The 14,783-nt window shown below is 28.9% G+C and overlaps 1 protein-coding gene across 2 annotated transcripts in view; it reads left to right on the top strand.

Annotated features, from left to right (window-relative positions):
• The window catches only part of LOC114943995 (uncharacterized), a 57,055-nt gene that overhangs the window by 18,574 nt on the left and 23,698 nt on the right, over positions 1-14,783 (top strand). For both annotated transcript variants that reach the window (XM_085482484.1, XM_085482483.1), the window contains exons 2-7: positions 6,223-6,469; positions 7,271-7,418; positions 7,506-7,800; positions 7,895-8,233; positions 8,315-8,487; positions 9,802-9,944. In XM_085482484.1, the coding sequence (XP_085338610.1) occupies positions 6,311-6,469; positions 7,271-7,418; positions 7,506-7,800; positions 7,895-8,233; positions 8,315-8,487; positions 9,802-9,944 (1,257 nt within the window). In that variant the 5' untranslated portion in view covers positions 6,223-6,310. The remainder of the gene's footprint in view (positions 1-6,222; positions 6,470-7,270; positions 7,419-7,505; positions 7,801-7,894; positions 8,234-8,314; positions 8,488-9,801; positions 9,945-14,783) is intronic.

Genomic DNA, 14,783 nt, shown 5'->3' with positions numbered 1-14,783 from the left:
ATTCTCGGGGTTATTAACGTATACATTCACTGAAGCGAATTTAAACTTGTTTAAAATGATTAATAAAATGTTATTTTTTCATCTCAAATATAAGTTTTTTATCTAAAATATTTTTATTTGTATACTTAGCATTTTTTTTTATTATTTCTTGCAAGAGCTTATTAAACCTGTCAACTTAATCGTCGAATCGATGGAGAATAAGATCGAGCTGTTACGTTATCTAATCGACGAGAGGTGTGATCGAGAATTTCGATCGTTTTTTATCTCATTGCATGTCTCGAGAGTGTGCGAATTCTAATAAAGCGTTCTTCTTAAGAACGCGTTCTTAATCTCACAAATACGAATGCATAAAAAATTCTTTCTGGGAGTTTCGGAACGATGATCTTTTCACCATCATTTCATCATTGCAACACCTATTCAGTAGCAATTGTAACTAAATTTAGTTGGATACTGGTATGCCACTGATGCACATTAAAGCTTATCATGTATGAAGAACCCCACATTAATCCTATATGAAATTGCATCTCAAAAATCAACTGATTTTTTCATTTATGTACAATATATATTGATCTGCAGTCAAATAATACTCGCAAAGTTTAAATTTTTTGTGGTTGATTGATTGTAAGTCAGTAATTATGTTTATTAATTACCTTTGAGACTATTACATTTTTTGTTTAACAGATCATAAGTTACATTAGTTACAACATATGAAAAAATCATTATTTTACTAGAATTCAATTTCATATAGAAATTAATAAGAAGATCGTTATTTATATTGAGTATTTATAATATTATCTTATTATTTTAAATTGTAAAATACAGCAATGTGTGCATTAGTAGCCAACCAAATTCGCTCTAAATTACTATTTGTCAAATGTGGTCGAACTAAAAATGATTACACTCACGTTGCATTAAACAATTCGATGCAAGTCCTGTACGTGGGGAGATAAAACTACCCATATAGCACAAAACTCAACAGAAATGTTGCAGAAACGTTTCAAAGTTTCAAAAAGTTTCTAAATAACACTAAAACGTCATTAGAGCATTTAAAAAACATATAGAAAACGTAACATTTGAAACGTTTGTGCAATCTTTCATAAACGTAAATGCGTGACGAAATAGCGAACATTTTCATGTATCTAACATCGGAAGTGACTCTTATCGATGTTAATGAATTTGAAATATGTTTTATAAAGCATTGAAAAATATTAGACCCGTATATTTTTTAGCTGCGTATCTCGACATTTGGAGAGTAAACCCCCTTGAAAAAATCGGTATTTTTTATTTCTGAGCTAATACCGTCGAAACGGTAAAAGATATAAAAAAATGTTTCAAATAACAGTTTTATGATTTTTAATGTTCTTTAAAACAGTGTAATTAAATTTTATAAAAATGTCAAATTCCTCCCTCTCCATAATTTGATTGCACTGTTTTGAAGAATATTAAAAACTATATAACTTTTATTTGAAACATTTTTTTTTATATTTTTTTACCGTTTCGACGGTATTAGCTCAGAAATAAAAGAAACGGATTTTTTTCAAGAAAGTGTTTTACTCCCTAAATGTCGAGATACGCAGCTAAAAAAATACGGGTCTAATATTTTTCAATGTTCTAAAACTTATTCCAAGTTTATTAAAATCGGTGAGGGTCATTTACGATCGTTCCCTTGTTATATGAGACATTTTTTTAGTAAATTTTGTGAAGGTTTCTAAAAGATTTTGTGCTATGTAAGTATAAACATAGTTATAAACTTTGTTTTTTAAGACGTAAAAGGTTCAATAACAATCATTTTGCTTAGGAAACATAAATAATTAATCACACACTTAATAAATGTGGGCTATCGGCGTTGTACATACACGATTCCGAAAAAACGTAATTGTCTAATAAAATCAGGAAAAGACAAAATAATTAATGTGAACAAAACGAATGTTGTGTATAAAATTGACTGTGCAAACTGTGACGCTTCATATATTGGACAGTTGATCATGGTAACCTCTACGCCAGGTAAGTAGTGTGGTCAGCAAACATAGGACAGAACATGAACATGATTTTTTGTGGTTGAATCCGGCGGTTTTGCATTGTGAGGCACACACGAAAAAAAGAGATGCAGAAATATTTTATATTAAAAATATGACAATACAATTAATTTACATAAGCACACGGAAAATTTAAATCCTATACGACAAAATAATAATCACTTGAAAAAAAACTTTTAAATAAACATAGGTTGCCTCATTTTGTTTCTCGGCTGTTTTTGTCATACATGACTTTACAGACTTTCATACGTCACTTTACAAAGTCAATTTAAGTGCGAAGCATCTATTTTAATATTTGACAATCTTTAATATGTGTGAAGGAAATTCTGTTGCGGAGTTCTCAGGCGATCATGATTTATTTAATTCATTATAATAAGATATTATAATTTGTGATTGGATATTCTCTTATAATTGTACTTTTTTAACAAAAAATCTTTTGTCTGTACTCGTAGCTCACTTGAAAAGGACCGAAATCAATAGTCGAAACGTCGTGATCTATTTTTATGTAACCATAGCCAGTTTGGTCGTATATGAATAAAAATAAATAATTTTTATCATCACTGGCGATTCAAATTTTTTTATTTGATAAATAATTAATATTAATTCTCGTTTTATATTTTATATTTAAATGTATTAGCACATTTTTCAATAATAACCTACTTTTCTAATAATAACCAATCAATGTTTCTTCAAGATGGCGACAAATGCTTTCCTTTAAAATAAATAAGTCTTTTAAAAATGTGATTATTTGTGTTTAATTTATAAATAATTGAATAATAGATTAGTATTGGATAAATATATAAACTCTTTGCCTGTATGAAGTTAGCCCCCCATTTTTCGAATTTTAAAATTTTAAAGGTTGTTCCAGGTTGTTCTAGACTTGTTCTAAATTGTTCCAAAAGATCAAATTTAAAAAATAAAAATTTTCGCGAAAAATGGAAAAAAACGATTTTTTGACCTGGCCCCCCATTTTTCGAAAATCGAACTTTTAAAGGTTGTTCCAGATTGTTCTAGTTGTTCTAAACATTGTTCCAAAGTGATAATTCCCTAAACAAAATATTTCACGAGATATAATAAAAAAATAGTTTCGTGCGCTAAAACAGTATTTTTACGTTTTCGGCTATAGTTATTATCTTTTAAACACCAAACTGTATATTTTAGCTAAAAACGAACAGAACAACCTGGAACAACTCTCAATTTTGCTAGAACATAATTTTAAAGAGTACTTTACTCTTGGAAATAAACACATTTTTCTTGTTTTTTCGTGTTTTTCGACCGATAACGTCGCGACAGCGGTCCCAAACTATACAACAATTACGTACTGGCATAGAACAACTTGGAACAACTCTCAGTTTTGCTAGAACATTATTTTAAAGGGTACTTTACTCTTGGAAATAAACACATTTTTTTTGTTTTTTCATCTTTTTTGCTCGCTAAAGTCGCGATAGCGGTCCCAAATTATAGAACAATTACGTACTGGCATAGAACAACTTGGAACAACTCTCAATTTTGCTAGAACATAATTTTAAAGAGTACTTTACTCTTGGAAATAAACACATTTTTCTTGTTTTTTTGTTTTTCGACCGATAACGTCGCGACAGCGGTCCCAAACTATAGAACAATTACGTACTGGCATAGAACAACTTGGAACAACTCTCAGTTTTGCTAGAACATCATTTTAAAGGGTACTTTACTCTTGGAAATGAACACATTTTTTTTTGTTTTTTCATCTTTTTCGCCCGCTAAAGTCGCGACAGCAATCGTAAACTATAGAACAGTTACGTACTGGCATAGAACAACTTGGAACAACTCTCAATTTTACTAGAACATGTTTATTTCCAAGAGTAAAGTACTCTTTAAAATTATGTTGTAGCAAAATTGAGAGTTGTTCCAAGTTGTTCTATGCCAGTACGTAATTGTTCTATAGTTTGGGACCGCTATCGCGACTTTAGCGGGCAAAAAAGATGAAAAAACAAAAAAAATGTGTTTATTTCCAAGAGTAAAGTACTCTTTAAAATAATGTTTCAGCAAAACTGAGAGTTGTTCCAAGTTGTTCTATGCCAGTACGTAATTGTTCTATAGTTTGGGACCGCTATCGCGACTTTAGCGAGCAAAAAAGATGAAAAAACAAGAAAAATGTGTTTATTTCCAAGAGTAAAGTACTCTTTAAAATTATGTTCTAGCAAAATTGAGAATTGTTCCAAGTTGTTCTATGCCAGTACGTAATTGTTCTATAGTTTGGGACCGCTATTGCGACTTTAGCGGGCAAAAAAGATGAAAAAACAAAAAAAATGTGTTTATTTCCAAGAGTAAAGTACCCTTTAAAATAATGTTCTAGCAAAACTGAGAGTTGTTCCAAGTTGTTCTATGCCAGTACGTAATTGTTCTATAGTTTGGGACCGCTATCGCGACTTTAGCGGGCAAAAAAGATGAAAAAACAAAAAAAATGTGTTTATTTCCAAGAGTAAAGTACTCTTTAAAATTATGTTCTAGCAAAATTGAGAGTTGTTCCAGGTTGTTCTGTTCGTTTTTAGCTAAAATATACAGTTTGGTGTTTAAAAGATAATAACTATAGCCGAAAACGTAAAAATACTGTTTTAGCGCACGAAACTATTTTTTTATTATATCTCGTGAAATATTTTGTTTAGGGAATTATCACTTTGGAACAATGTTTAGAACAACTAGAACAATATGGAACAACCTTTAAAAGTTCGATTTTCGAAAAATGGGGGGCCAGGTTAAAAAATCGTTTTTTTTCCATTTTTCGCGAAAATTTTTATTTTTTAAATTTGATCTTTTGGAACAATTTAGAACAAGTCTAGAACAACCTGGAACAACCTTTAAAATTTTAAAATTCGAAAAATGGGGGGCTAACTTCATACAGGCAAACTCTTTTTGATTTGTGAAATAATACATAGTTGTAAATCTTGGCCAATTATTGTAACATCTATTATATTTTCGTGATAGAAAATAATTCTAGACGAATACGCGTGACTCAATTATAGTAAAAATGCTAGCAATATGACAGTATGCCAGCAAACTCAATTATATTATAACAGCAGATTTTAGTGTGCTTTGCCATTAAATTTGGTTTCTAATAACACAGTTTGAAAATACAATATGACAGCAAAAATGTAACAAAAATTGTGTTGCCATCATGACGGCCGTAGCAATAACAGAGTACGATTTACTTTATTTACCAATTGACAGCATCTAGTATATACAGTTATATTAATATAACTATGACAAAAATATTATAACTAAATATTATTAAAGCTCCTGAGTTTTCGCCGCGGCCATGTTGAATTGTTACTTCAGAGGCGAGAAAGCACACGCTGAAAATTCTTCAATGTCATTTTTAAATGAAAAGATATTTCGTTGAAACACTATTTCAGATGGCTTTAGCATACTTTAAAAATACCTCGAAAACTATACTTTTCCTTTGACAGTCAATCAACAATCGTAAAATGATCGTGATATTAAACTTCGTCATGCTAGTTTTCGAGATATTTTAAGAGTGTGTGCTGTTTCATTGAAATATCTTTTTATTTCGAAATAGCATTTAACAATAAGAATTTTTAGCGTGTTTTCTAGCTTCTGACATAATTTTGACATAGTCGGCGAGAGCCTAGTAGCTTTAATAACTATAAGTATTATTACACATAAATGCATGTTTTATTATAGTTATTACTTATTAAATTGTAATTATTGAGTGTACTTGTAATTTTAAATTTGGCAGACGTACTTGCCAAAGTCTGTCGTAAATAAAAAATATTTAAATTTGAAAAATAAATATTTCTAAACTTAATATGATTTTTTTAATCAATAAAATGCTGTTCAATTTTGATATATAATTACAAGAAAAGGTGATTTTGTTGGATTTGTATTAATATAATTGTGATTATACCAGGCGTGTTCTACATTTGCTATATTTTTACCATTATAACGAAGCAACAGACTGCTCAATCTCTGCTGTGTTCCTACTGTATCAGTATCTGATCACTTTGCTTAATATTTATTAACACTAAGTAATATTTGCTATATCTTACACGATGTAATAGTAAATACTTATACTGCTATTACGTAATTCAAACTAATTTCTTTATTGACAAATATATAATTTACATATGTATATTATTCTTATTATTATTTCAATCTTATAACAAAATTATGTATTTATTTTCAGATATAAAATCTATATATACATATATATATATATATATATATATAGGCATTTATATATTATATATATATATATATATACATACGAAAATATGCCGGAAGAGCAAAAGGTCACTGGTGCTCCGACGGAAGCAATGGCGGAAAATGGAACCGGAACAAACTCGCCTACCAAGAGTCCGGTTAGCAAAGGAAAAATGACTCTTGCCAAAATTACCCTTCTAGATGGTACTATACGAGATTTCTACATCGATGTAAGTGTCTAAAAGTATTTTTAACGTATAAGACGGGCAACAAGAGCCAAATCGCGGATGACAATGCGTTGTTCTAACGAAACTAAATAATTTTTCGTTAGAATTAAATACCGGTGCACAAGGCACCAAATTTTTACTTGGACACGGCCAAGATTTTAAATATGAAATAATCTCATATTTTGAGATTTAATTTCAATACCCCTTTAACCCCCCTACGGAAAATAAATAAATGAATGCAAGAGAAAAATATAGATCCGAAAGTCGCTGAATCGGGAAACGAACCCGAGAACTTTCGTTTGCCGGGCGACTGCTCTTCCAGCTGAGCTATTCAGATCCTTTCGATTTTATACTTTTCTCCGTTATATATATTAATGTTGGTTCAGCGATTTTCGGATCTATATTTTTCTCTTGCATTCATTTATTTATTTTCCGTAGGGGGGTTAAAGGGGTATTGAAATTAAATCTCAAAATATGAGATTATTTCATATTTAAAATCTTGGCCGTGTCCAAGTAAAAATTTGGTGCCTTGTGCACCGGTATTTAATTCTAACGAAAAATTATTTAGTTTCGTTAGAACAACGCATTGTCATCCGCGATTTGGCTCTTGTTGCCCGTCTTATACGTTAAATTTATATTTATATTACAGAGCCTTGTTAAAACTCTTATATTTAAAAGTATTTTGTTTATATTTATTATATGCATCAAATTTACATTCTATTTATTTGATATTAATAATATAAATATATTGAATACTCAAATACTTAATGATAGATACATATATATTTAATTTTTTTGTTGCAGAGAAAGGCGAGAGGGCAAGATCTTCTCGATATGGTTTGTCAAAGCATGAATTTGCTGGAAAAAGATTATTTTGGTTTTATCTATGAAGACCGACATGATTCTCGCAATTGGTTGGATCTTTATAAAAGAATCATAAAATTTATAAAAAGTATAAACACTATGAAAAAATTATATTATACAATGATAGGTAATAGTATGTTAGAGTACTTCTTCTAAAGTTAATATATGATTTTAGCTGAACCATGGAAGTTCAATTTTGAAGTGAAATTTTATCCACCGGATCCAGCCCAATTGCAAGAAGATATTACGCGTTATCAACTATGTCTACAGATCAGAAACGATATTATTACAGGTCGTCTACTTTGTTCTTTTGTGACACATGCTCTCTTAGGCTCCTATCTGGTTCAGTCAGAAATTGGAGATTATGATCCTGAGGAACATGGAAGGTCATATTTGAAAGACTTTAAATTTGCACCTAACCAAACACCCGAATTAATCGAAAAAGTCATGGATCTTCATAAAACACATAAGTTAGTTTTATTTTACATAAACAATTGATTTTTTATTTATGGAATGAGAAAAAATAGATTATTTAATGAAATAATATTTTTTGCTATATTTTAGGGGTCAAACACCCGCTGAAGCAGAGCTGCATTATCTCGAAAATGCGAAAAAATTAGCTATGTATGGCGTAGATCTTCATCCTGCAAAAGATTCGGAAGGGGTTGATATCATGTTAGGAGTATGCGCTTCAGGCCTTCTGGTTTATAGAGATTGTTTAAGAATTAATAGATTCGCCTGGCCAAAGATATTAAAAATATCTTACAAAAGGCATAATTTCTATATTAAAATTAGACCAGGTGACTTTGAACAATTCGAATCTACAATTGGATTCAAATTGGCAAATCATAGAGCAGCGAAAAAATTATGGAAAGTGTGCGTGGAGCATCATACTTTCTTCAGGTGAGTAATAATTGTAAGCAGTATATTTTTTTAAATTTTTGATGCTTTAAATTTGAAACAAATAAATTTTTATTTTTATAGACTTATGAGTCCAGAACCTGTGAAGAAAGTGGGATTAATTCCATATTTGGGATCTCGTTTCCGATATTCTGGCAGAACTCATTACGAAACGAAGAAAACTCCTATTGATAGACAACCTCCTCAATTCGAGAGATCTTTAAGTGGCCGACGACTCGCATCTAGAAGCATGGATGGTGAATAAAGTTTTTATCACTTGCGAATAATATCCAAATACAAATGTATGATATAATAACGATGATTTAATGGAAACTTTTCAATTATTATAATTGGAGGATGGAGTAGTAATTCTGTCTGGAATATCTCCGCTATTTTAAAAGAAACAAAAATATTGTAATGAAAGTTGTACAGTATCAAGATAGTCATAATATGCTAGTAATAATTATTTTATGGGAGGCATTTGAGATTTTGAAGTCATTATTACTTTTTAAAATGAAACCACTGCAATTTTCTTATATAAATTGATTCCTTATAATATTTGACGTAAAAAATTATTAAAATAGAATTGAATAATCGAAAAACGAACGGTTATGAAGTATTTTATGCTTTATATTTTGTTTTATATTTTATGCTTTATTAGGATAAAAATATAAAATATCTAATATAAATATATGTAATGTATTTTTCGGTAACCTTAATAATTTTCTGCATGAGATAATAAGATAAATTAATTAGTATAAGAAAGACATATTCTTTATGATTAAAAAAATTGTAACTAGTAATTACATATTATTTCTTAAGGACAACCATGTTGTTTTTCTTTATACTAATTAATTTCTCATTATTTTATGCATAAAAATTATTGAAGTAAGATCATCGAAAAATGAATATTTCACGAGGTATTTTATAGTTTACATAAGATTATGTCAAATTGAAGTATAAAATATTTCATAAACTTCACTTTTTGGTCATCCTACCCTACTATAACATTTTATTGCTAAATATTACAAGGAATTGATTTATACGAAAACATTATAATGGTTCCACTTAATAAAAAAAAATGAATGAGGTCCCCTTTTTGTACCTTAAAAGTTTCCAACATTTTTTTTATCTATAAAATGTTTAGATCTTTAGATGCCCAATTTAATTTTTAAAAATTTAAGTTAATATCTCGGCGACACAATGGACTTTGTCTGCGTGCCTTGGGCAGAGCTTCTATAAGAGGTTCTTCCCCCCCATCTCGTATTATTAAGTTAATATCTCTAGCAGTAGCGGAGAAAACAACTTGTAACATTTTATGTGAGATATCCTGTATGTGTATGTATTAGACAGATATCTGATTTAAAAGTTTCCTATTAAGGCATCCATAAGCATGTGTTTTTAATATTAGAGTGGCATTATTAATATTCAATCTTTCAATTTTTAAAACACTATTTTCCTTTCTATGAGATATTTTCAAAATCTATTATAAACCACAAGTGCCTTTTTATAATTATATTTTTAAGTCTGCGATACTAAAGATGTTGAAGTAGTGTGACTGCCTTGTATAGCATTAGGTGTGCCTAAATCAGTTGAAACGTATGGTTCCGAACCAAGCAAACGGCATACTATGAGTTATGAGCCTGAGACGCTTCCTGATGATATAGAGCATATAGACCGACGGCCTAGCCCTATCAAGAAACAAAAAGAAAAGGTAATATTTATATGTTTTTTTATTTTGATTGTTCATGTATTTATATTAGAAAGAGAGAATGAGTGAGTGAATGAGTGAATGAGTGAATGAATGAATGAACGAATGAATGAATGAACGAATGAACGAATGAACGAATGAACGAATGAACGAACGAATGAATGAATAAGTGAGTGAGTGAGTGAGTGAATGAGATAGGGCGAAAAGGAGGAAGAGAAGAAGGGGGATGGAGGGAGGGAAAGAAGGAAGGGAAAAAACATTCTTTTTATATATATATATTTTATAAATTAAACTTCGGCTCGTATACAATTAAAATATGTGATATAATAAAAGGCCAACTTAACGAGCCTATATGCTATTAATTGAACAATTTATTTATTAATTTACTTCATACTATACAAAAGTTCAGATAAACGTTTCGACTGTACGACAGTCTTTCTCAATATCCTAATAATATGTTAAAAAATTAATTTAGTCATTTCGACATCATAAATAAATACAACAATTATAAGATTATATGACGAACGCAGTACAAATTCATGTTTGTTGGCATGAGTTAGAGCGTCAGATGCTGTTATATTATGTAACCATTTTTTATCCACGAACATAACACTTTTTTAAAAAATTATTTCTTTTTACTTAACATAGTCACAATGTGTATTTTTTTAAAAAACAAATCGATATCTGTCATTTCAAATCAAACTGTCGAAACGTTTATCTGAACTTTTGTATAGTATGAAGTAAATTAATAAATAAATTGTTCAATTAATAGCATATAAGCTCGTTAAGTTGGCCTTTTATTATATCACATATTCTTTTTATAATTATTAATTGCTTGAATGTAGAGTAGATATAAATTTCGTCATGTAAACGTAAAACTGCAAAATCATATCAAAATTTATAAATTATGTATTTTTTAAATCCTATATATGTTTTTATATTAATTATTTAATTATTAAGAAAACGATTTTTATAATAACTATTAATGAAGAAAATATGTGATGTAATGTATAAATTTTATGATAAGTAAAATTGCAACAAATTTTATACAATATTTTTGCAAAAGTTTTTATCAGTAAAGTCATGGAACATCAATTACATGTTTTCCATATTGAGTCAGTAAAGGCTGAGTTGATTGACTCTACTATCTTTTACATTCATTAATTTTTTTATTGATTGTATCAATTTACAATACATTGATTCGCTTATTTATATTACACTGTTAACATACACTATATATTATAGAATAAGATGACAAATTTTATGATTTATTGATTTTTCTTAACTTTTATAATAACTTAAAATTTTTATTCTATAATGATTTAAAATTGTTTTATGTTTTAAATGAAAGAAAAAAATTGTGATAAATTTAAACTTGACTAAAGCCATTTTTCAAGGTTATGTCAAGAGATCAATCTTGTTTTTTTTTTTAAATAAAAAGAAGTTTAAAACATTTCAAATTTTAAAAGCTCCCTCAATTTTGCGTAAAAACCTTAATTGTAAGACATATAACTTCAATAGTAAAAATATAAGAATTAAAATTAGATATAAAATTATTAATGCTCGCATGTAGGAATGTGTGCATAGGTGCGTTGTGTTAAATAGATAGGTGTATCTATATTCTAATTCTTAACGTTATTCAGGATCACGACGATGACGTGACGTGGGTATCCGGTCCGTTTAGGGTGTTTTATTAGCGTGAGTCCCTTTAACTCTCACGTTTGAAGTGTTTGATTACCATTAGTTTTTTGTTTCTCACGTTCGAGATACTTGATTACCGTGAGTTTTTTTATTTCTCATATGTGTATGTGTCTAATCATCAATTAAATATTTCCTTTGTCTTTACGCGCAGAATTTGTTTGAAACTATTTATCCTAGTTTAAAATTTTATGGGGAATTTTTCTGCGGATTATATATTATATGTGTATTCGCCTATAAAAGAAGGCCATTAAAATGTATCATAATTTTTTGACATCTTTGAATTGTGATAAATTCAATAATCATTGAATTGAGATAAACCAAAGCTTAAATTAAAACTTATATATTTTTCTTAATAACCCAAAAAACAAAAATTAAATTATAAAAAATGTTTTACAAAATAGCGAACTTTGAATATAGATATTGAGAAATGGGGAAAAAGTGTCTGTTTAAAATTTTTGCATAGCTTAAGCTTAGGGAAATCGGCTCCTTAGTACAAAAAGAAATATTAATTTTTAAGCTCATTTATTTCTTAACAAATCCAAATTTTAAATATTTTTTATGGCCTTTTTTGATAATATTGTGTTAAAGAAAATGTTACAAAATGGTTGTGTAAAATTTGCAATTCAGAAATAATTATCATGAAAAACTTTAAAAAAAAAAATTTTAATTTAATGCTAAATAATAGCTTATTTTAATGCTAAATAACTTCTAAACTATTGGTGCAAAATTGAGCACTTTTTTGGAATTTGCTAAACAATACTTCTGTCTTTTAAAAAGAAAAAACGTTAACTTTTATATAATTATCTTGAAAAATGACTTTAGTTAAAATTTTAGATCAGCAATTTTTTCTTGTCTTTCAAAATCCTATAAATTTTATCTGAAATATTTTGCCTGCTGCGAACTCAGTTTTCAAGATATTCAATTAGACTGTTTAAAATGGAACATTCTATGTGTAATTTTTACATATCTACCCATGTAGATATAGTTGAATCTAATAAGAGCAAATTTTTCCAAATGCTTGCTACAAATTATTATCAACAAAATAGCTACGAATTTAGTGTAAGAATTATTATTGAATAAGTCGGCAGATTGTCGATATTATAGAAATCTAATAATTAGATCTGCTAATATAATCTGAAGCCTGACATCAGATTGACGATAGAAACTAAGCAGAATTTAAACGTAGAATCTGACGGTTGATTATTGTATAGTAGAATCCAAACAGAATGTGTCATTTTACTGTTCAATTATATTTTCTGGTTATTTAAACCGAATAATGATGTAGATAGGTATTTAAAGACTTTTAAGGCTTCTGTGCCCTTGCCAACTATATTGGAATTATAACGTCAGAAACGAGAAAGCACACATTAAAAATTCTCGCGTACCTAAGCTATGCAAAAATTTTTAGACAAAAAATATTTCGATGATACATATTACTCAGATAGCTTCAACACACTTAAAATATTACTGAAACTATCTTGTTCCCTTTATAATCAATCAAGAGCTGTAAAATGATTGTGATATGAGGTCTGATCCGTAGTCTTGCACATGCACAGTCATTCCGTATGACAAAGTCTGATACCACAATTATTTTATGGTTGTTGATTAACTGTCAAGGAAAAAAATGGCTTTCGGAGTATTTTAAAAGTGCTAATGCCGCTTGAAATTGCGTTTCATCAAAATATCTTTTTATCTAAAAATGACGCAATAATTTTCAGCGTCTGTTTTCTCACCTCTGACGTCACAATCTAACATACCGCGGCAAGTATTCAGGAGCCTTAAGGGGAGCACACACTTTACATAGGCGCATAAGCATAAGCATAAGAATCTTGATTGGTCTATAAATATATGCATAAGAAATTCTATCAATCAAAGTAAGATGTTAAAAAAGGTCGATTTCCCGACTATCGATGGAACCTAAAATTCGAGTTCCATGGATATATATGAATCATATAAGATATAAAAATGATGGTCTTTTTTCCTAGAGACCTGGGAAAAGTATTGAAAATCTTTCAAAACTATTGAAAATAGCGTCATTCGATTGATCTGAAGACAACTAAAATCGGTGACATGGATGAATTTTCAATCAAACCAAGTTCTGGTTAAACACTTATCAAATAGTTTTTGAGATTAATAATGTTTTAATATCGGGATTGCAAAATTCAAAATTGCGGATCCAATATGGTGGATCAGTATTGAGAGAAACTAGATGCCAAGATGCAGTTACTTCCGAATAAAAGATGTGATTCCACATTCAAATACATTATGTTTTTTAGTTTGTTAAATATTTTTATTTCTCAATTGATTGCTCACAATTACTTAAATAATTCTATTCAACAATAAAACATATATGTTTTATTGTTGAATAGAATTATTTAGTTCTAACATAGAGTATATTAATAGTTCTCATATTTTCTATGTTAGAACTAAAGAATGTTATTCAACAATGAAACAAAATATTTAAATAAAAAGACTAAAAAACAATATATTTGAATGTGGAATCAGATCTTTCGAAAGCAACTATATCCTTGAATCTAGTTTCTCCCAATACTGATCTACCATATTGAATCCGCAATCTTGAATTTTGCGATCCCGGTATTAAAACATTATTGATCTGGAAACCTATTTGATAAGTGTTTAACCAGGGTATTGATTCTATAACTTTTTCTAAAGTGAAAACGTGAAAAGTGAAAAATTTTCACCAATCACATATCGATTTCATTTTAAAATCAATTTGTAATTAGTGGAAATTTTTCACTTTTCACATTTTTACTTTAGAAAAAATTACAGAATCGATACCCTAACCTTGATTTGATTGAAAATTCATCCATGTCATCGATTTTATAGTTATCTTCAGATCGATCAAATGACGCTATTCTCCATAGTTTTGATAGATTTTCAATACTTTCCCCAGGTCTCTAGGAAAAAAGACCATCATTTTTACATCTTATATGGTTCATAGATACTCATGGAACTCGAATTTTAGGTTCCATCGATAGTTGGAAAATCGACTTTTTTTAACATCCTCCTTTCTTATGTATATGTTTATGCGCTTATGCAAAAATGTGTGCTCCTACTTTAATATTTAATTTAATAGCTTTTTTGTTTAGCACTATGCGACATACTTTTTCGTATTTTTCT

Source organism: Nylanderia fulva, unplaced genomic scaffold (assembly GCF_048542155.1).
Source record: "Nylanderia fulva isolate GAGA-0341 unplaced genomic scaffold, ASM4854215v1 Scaffold209, whole genome shotgun sequence".
Classification (NCBI taxonomy): domain Eukaryota; kingdom Metazoa; phylum Arthropoda; class Insecta; order Hymenoptera; family Formicidae; genus Nylanderia; species Nylanderia fulva.
Note: the sequence above shows the minus strand (reverse complement) of the source record. Positions and strands in the feature narration are given on the sequence as shown.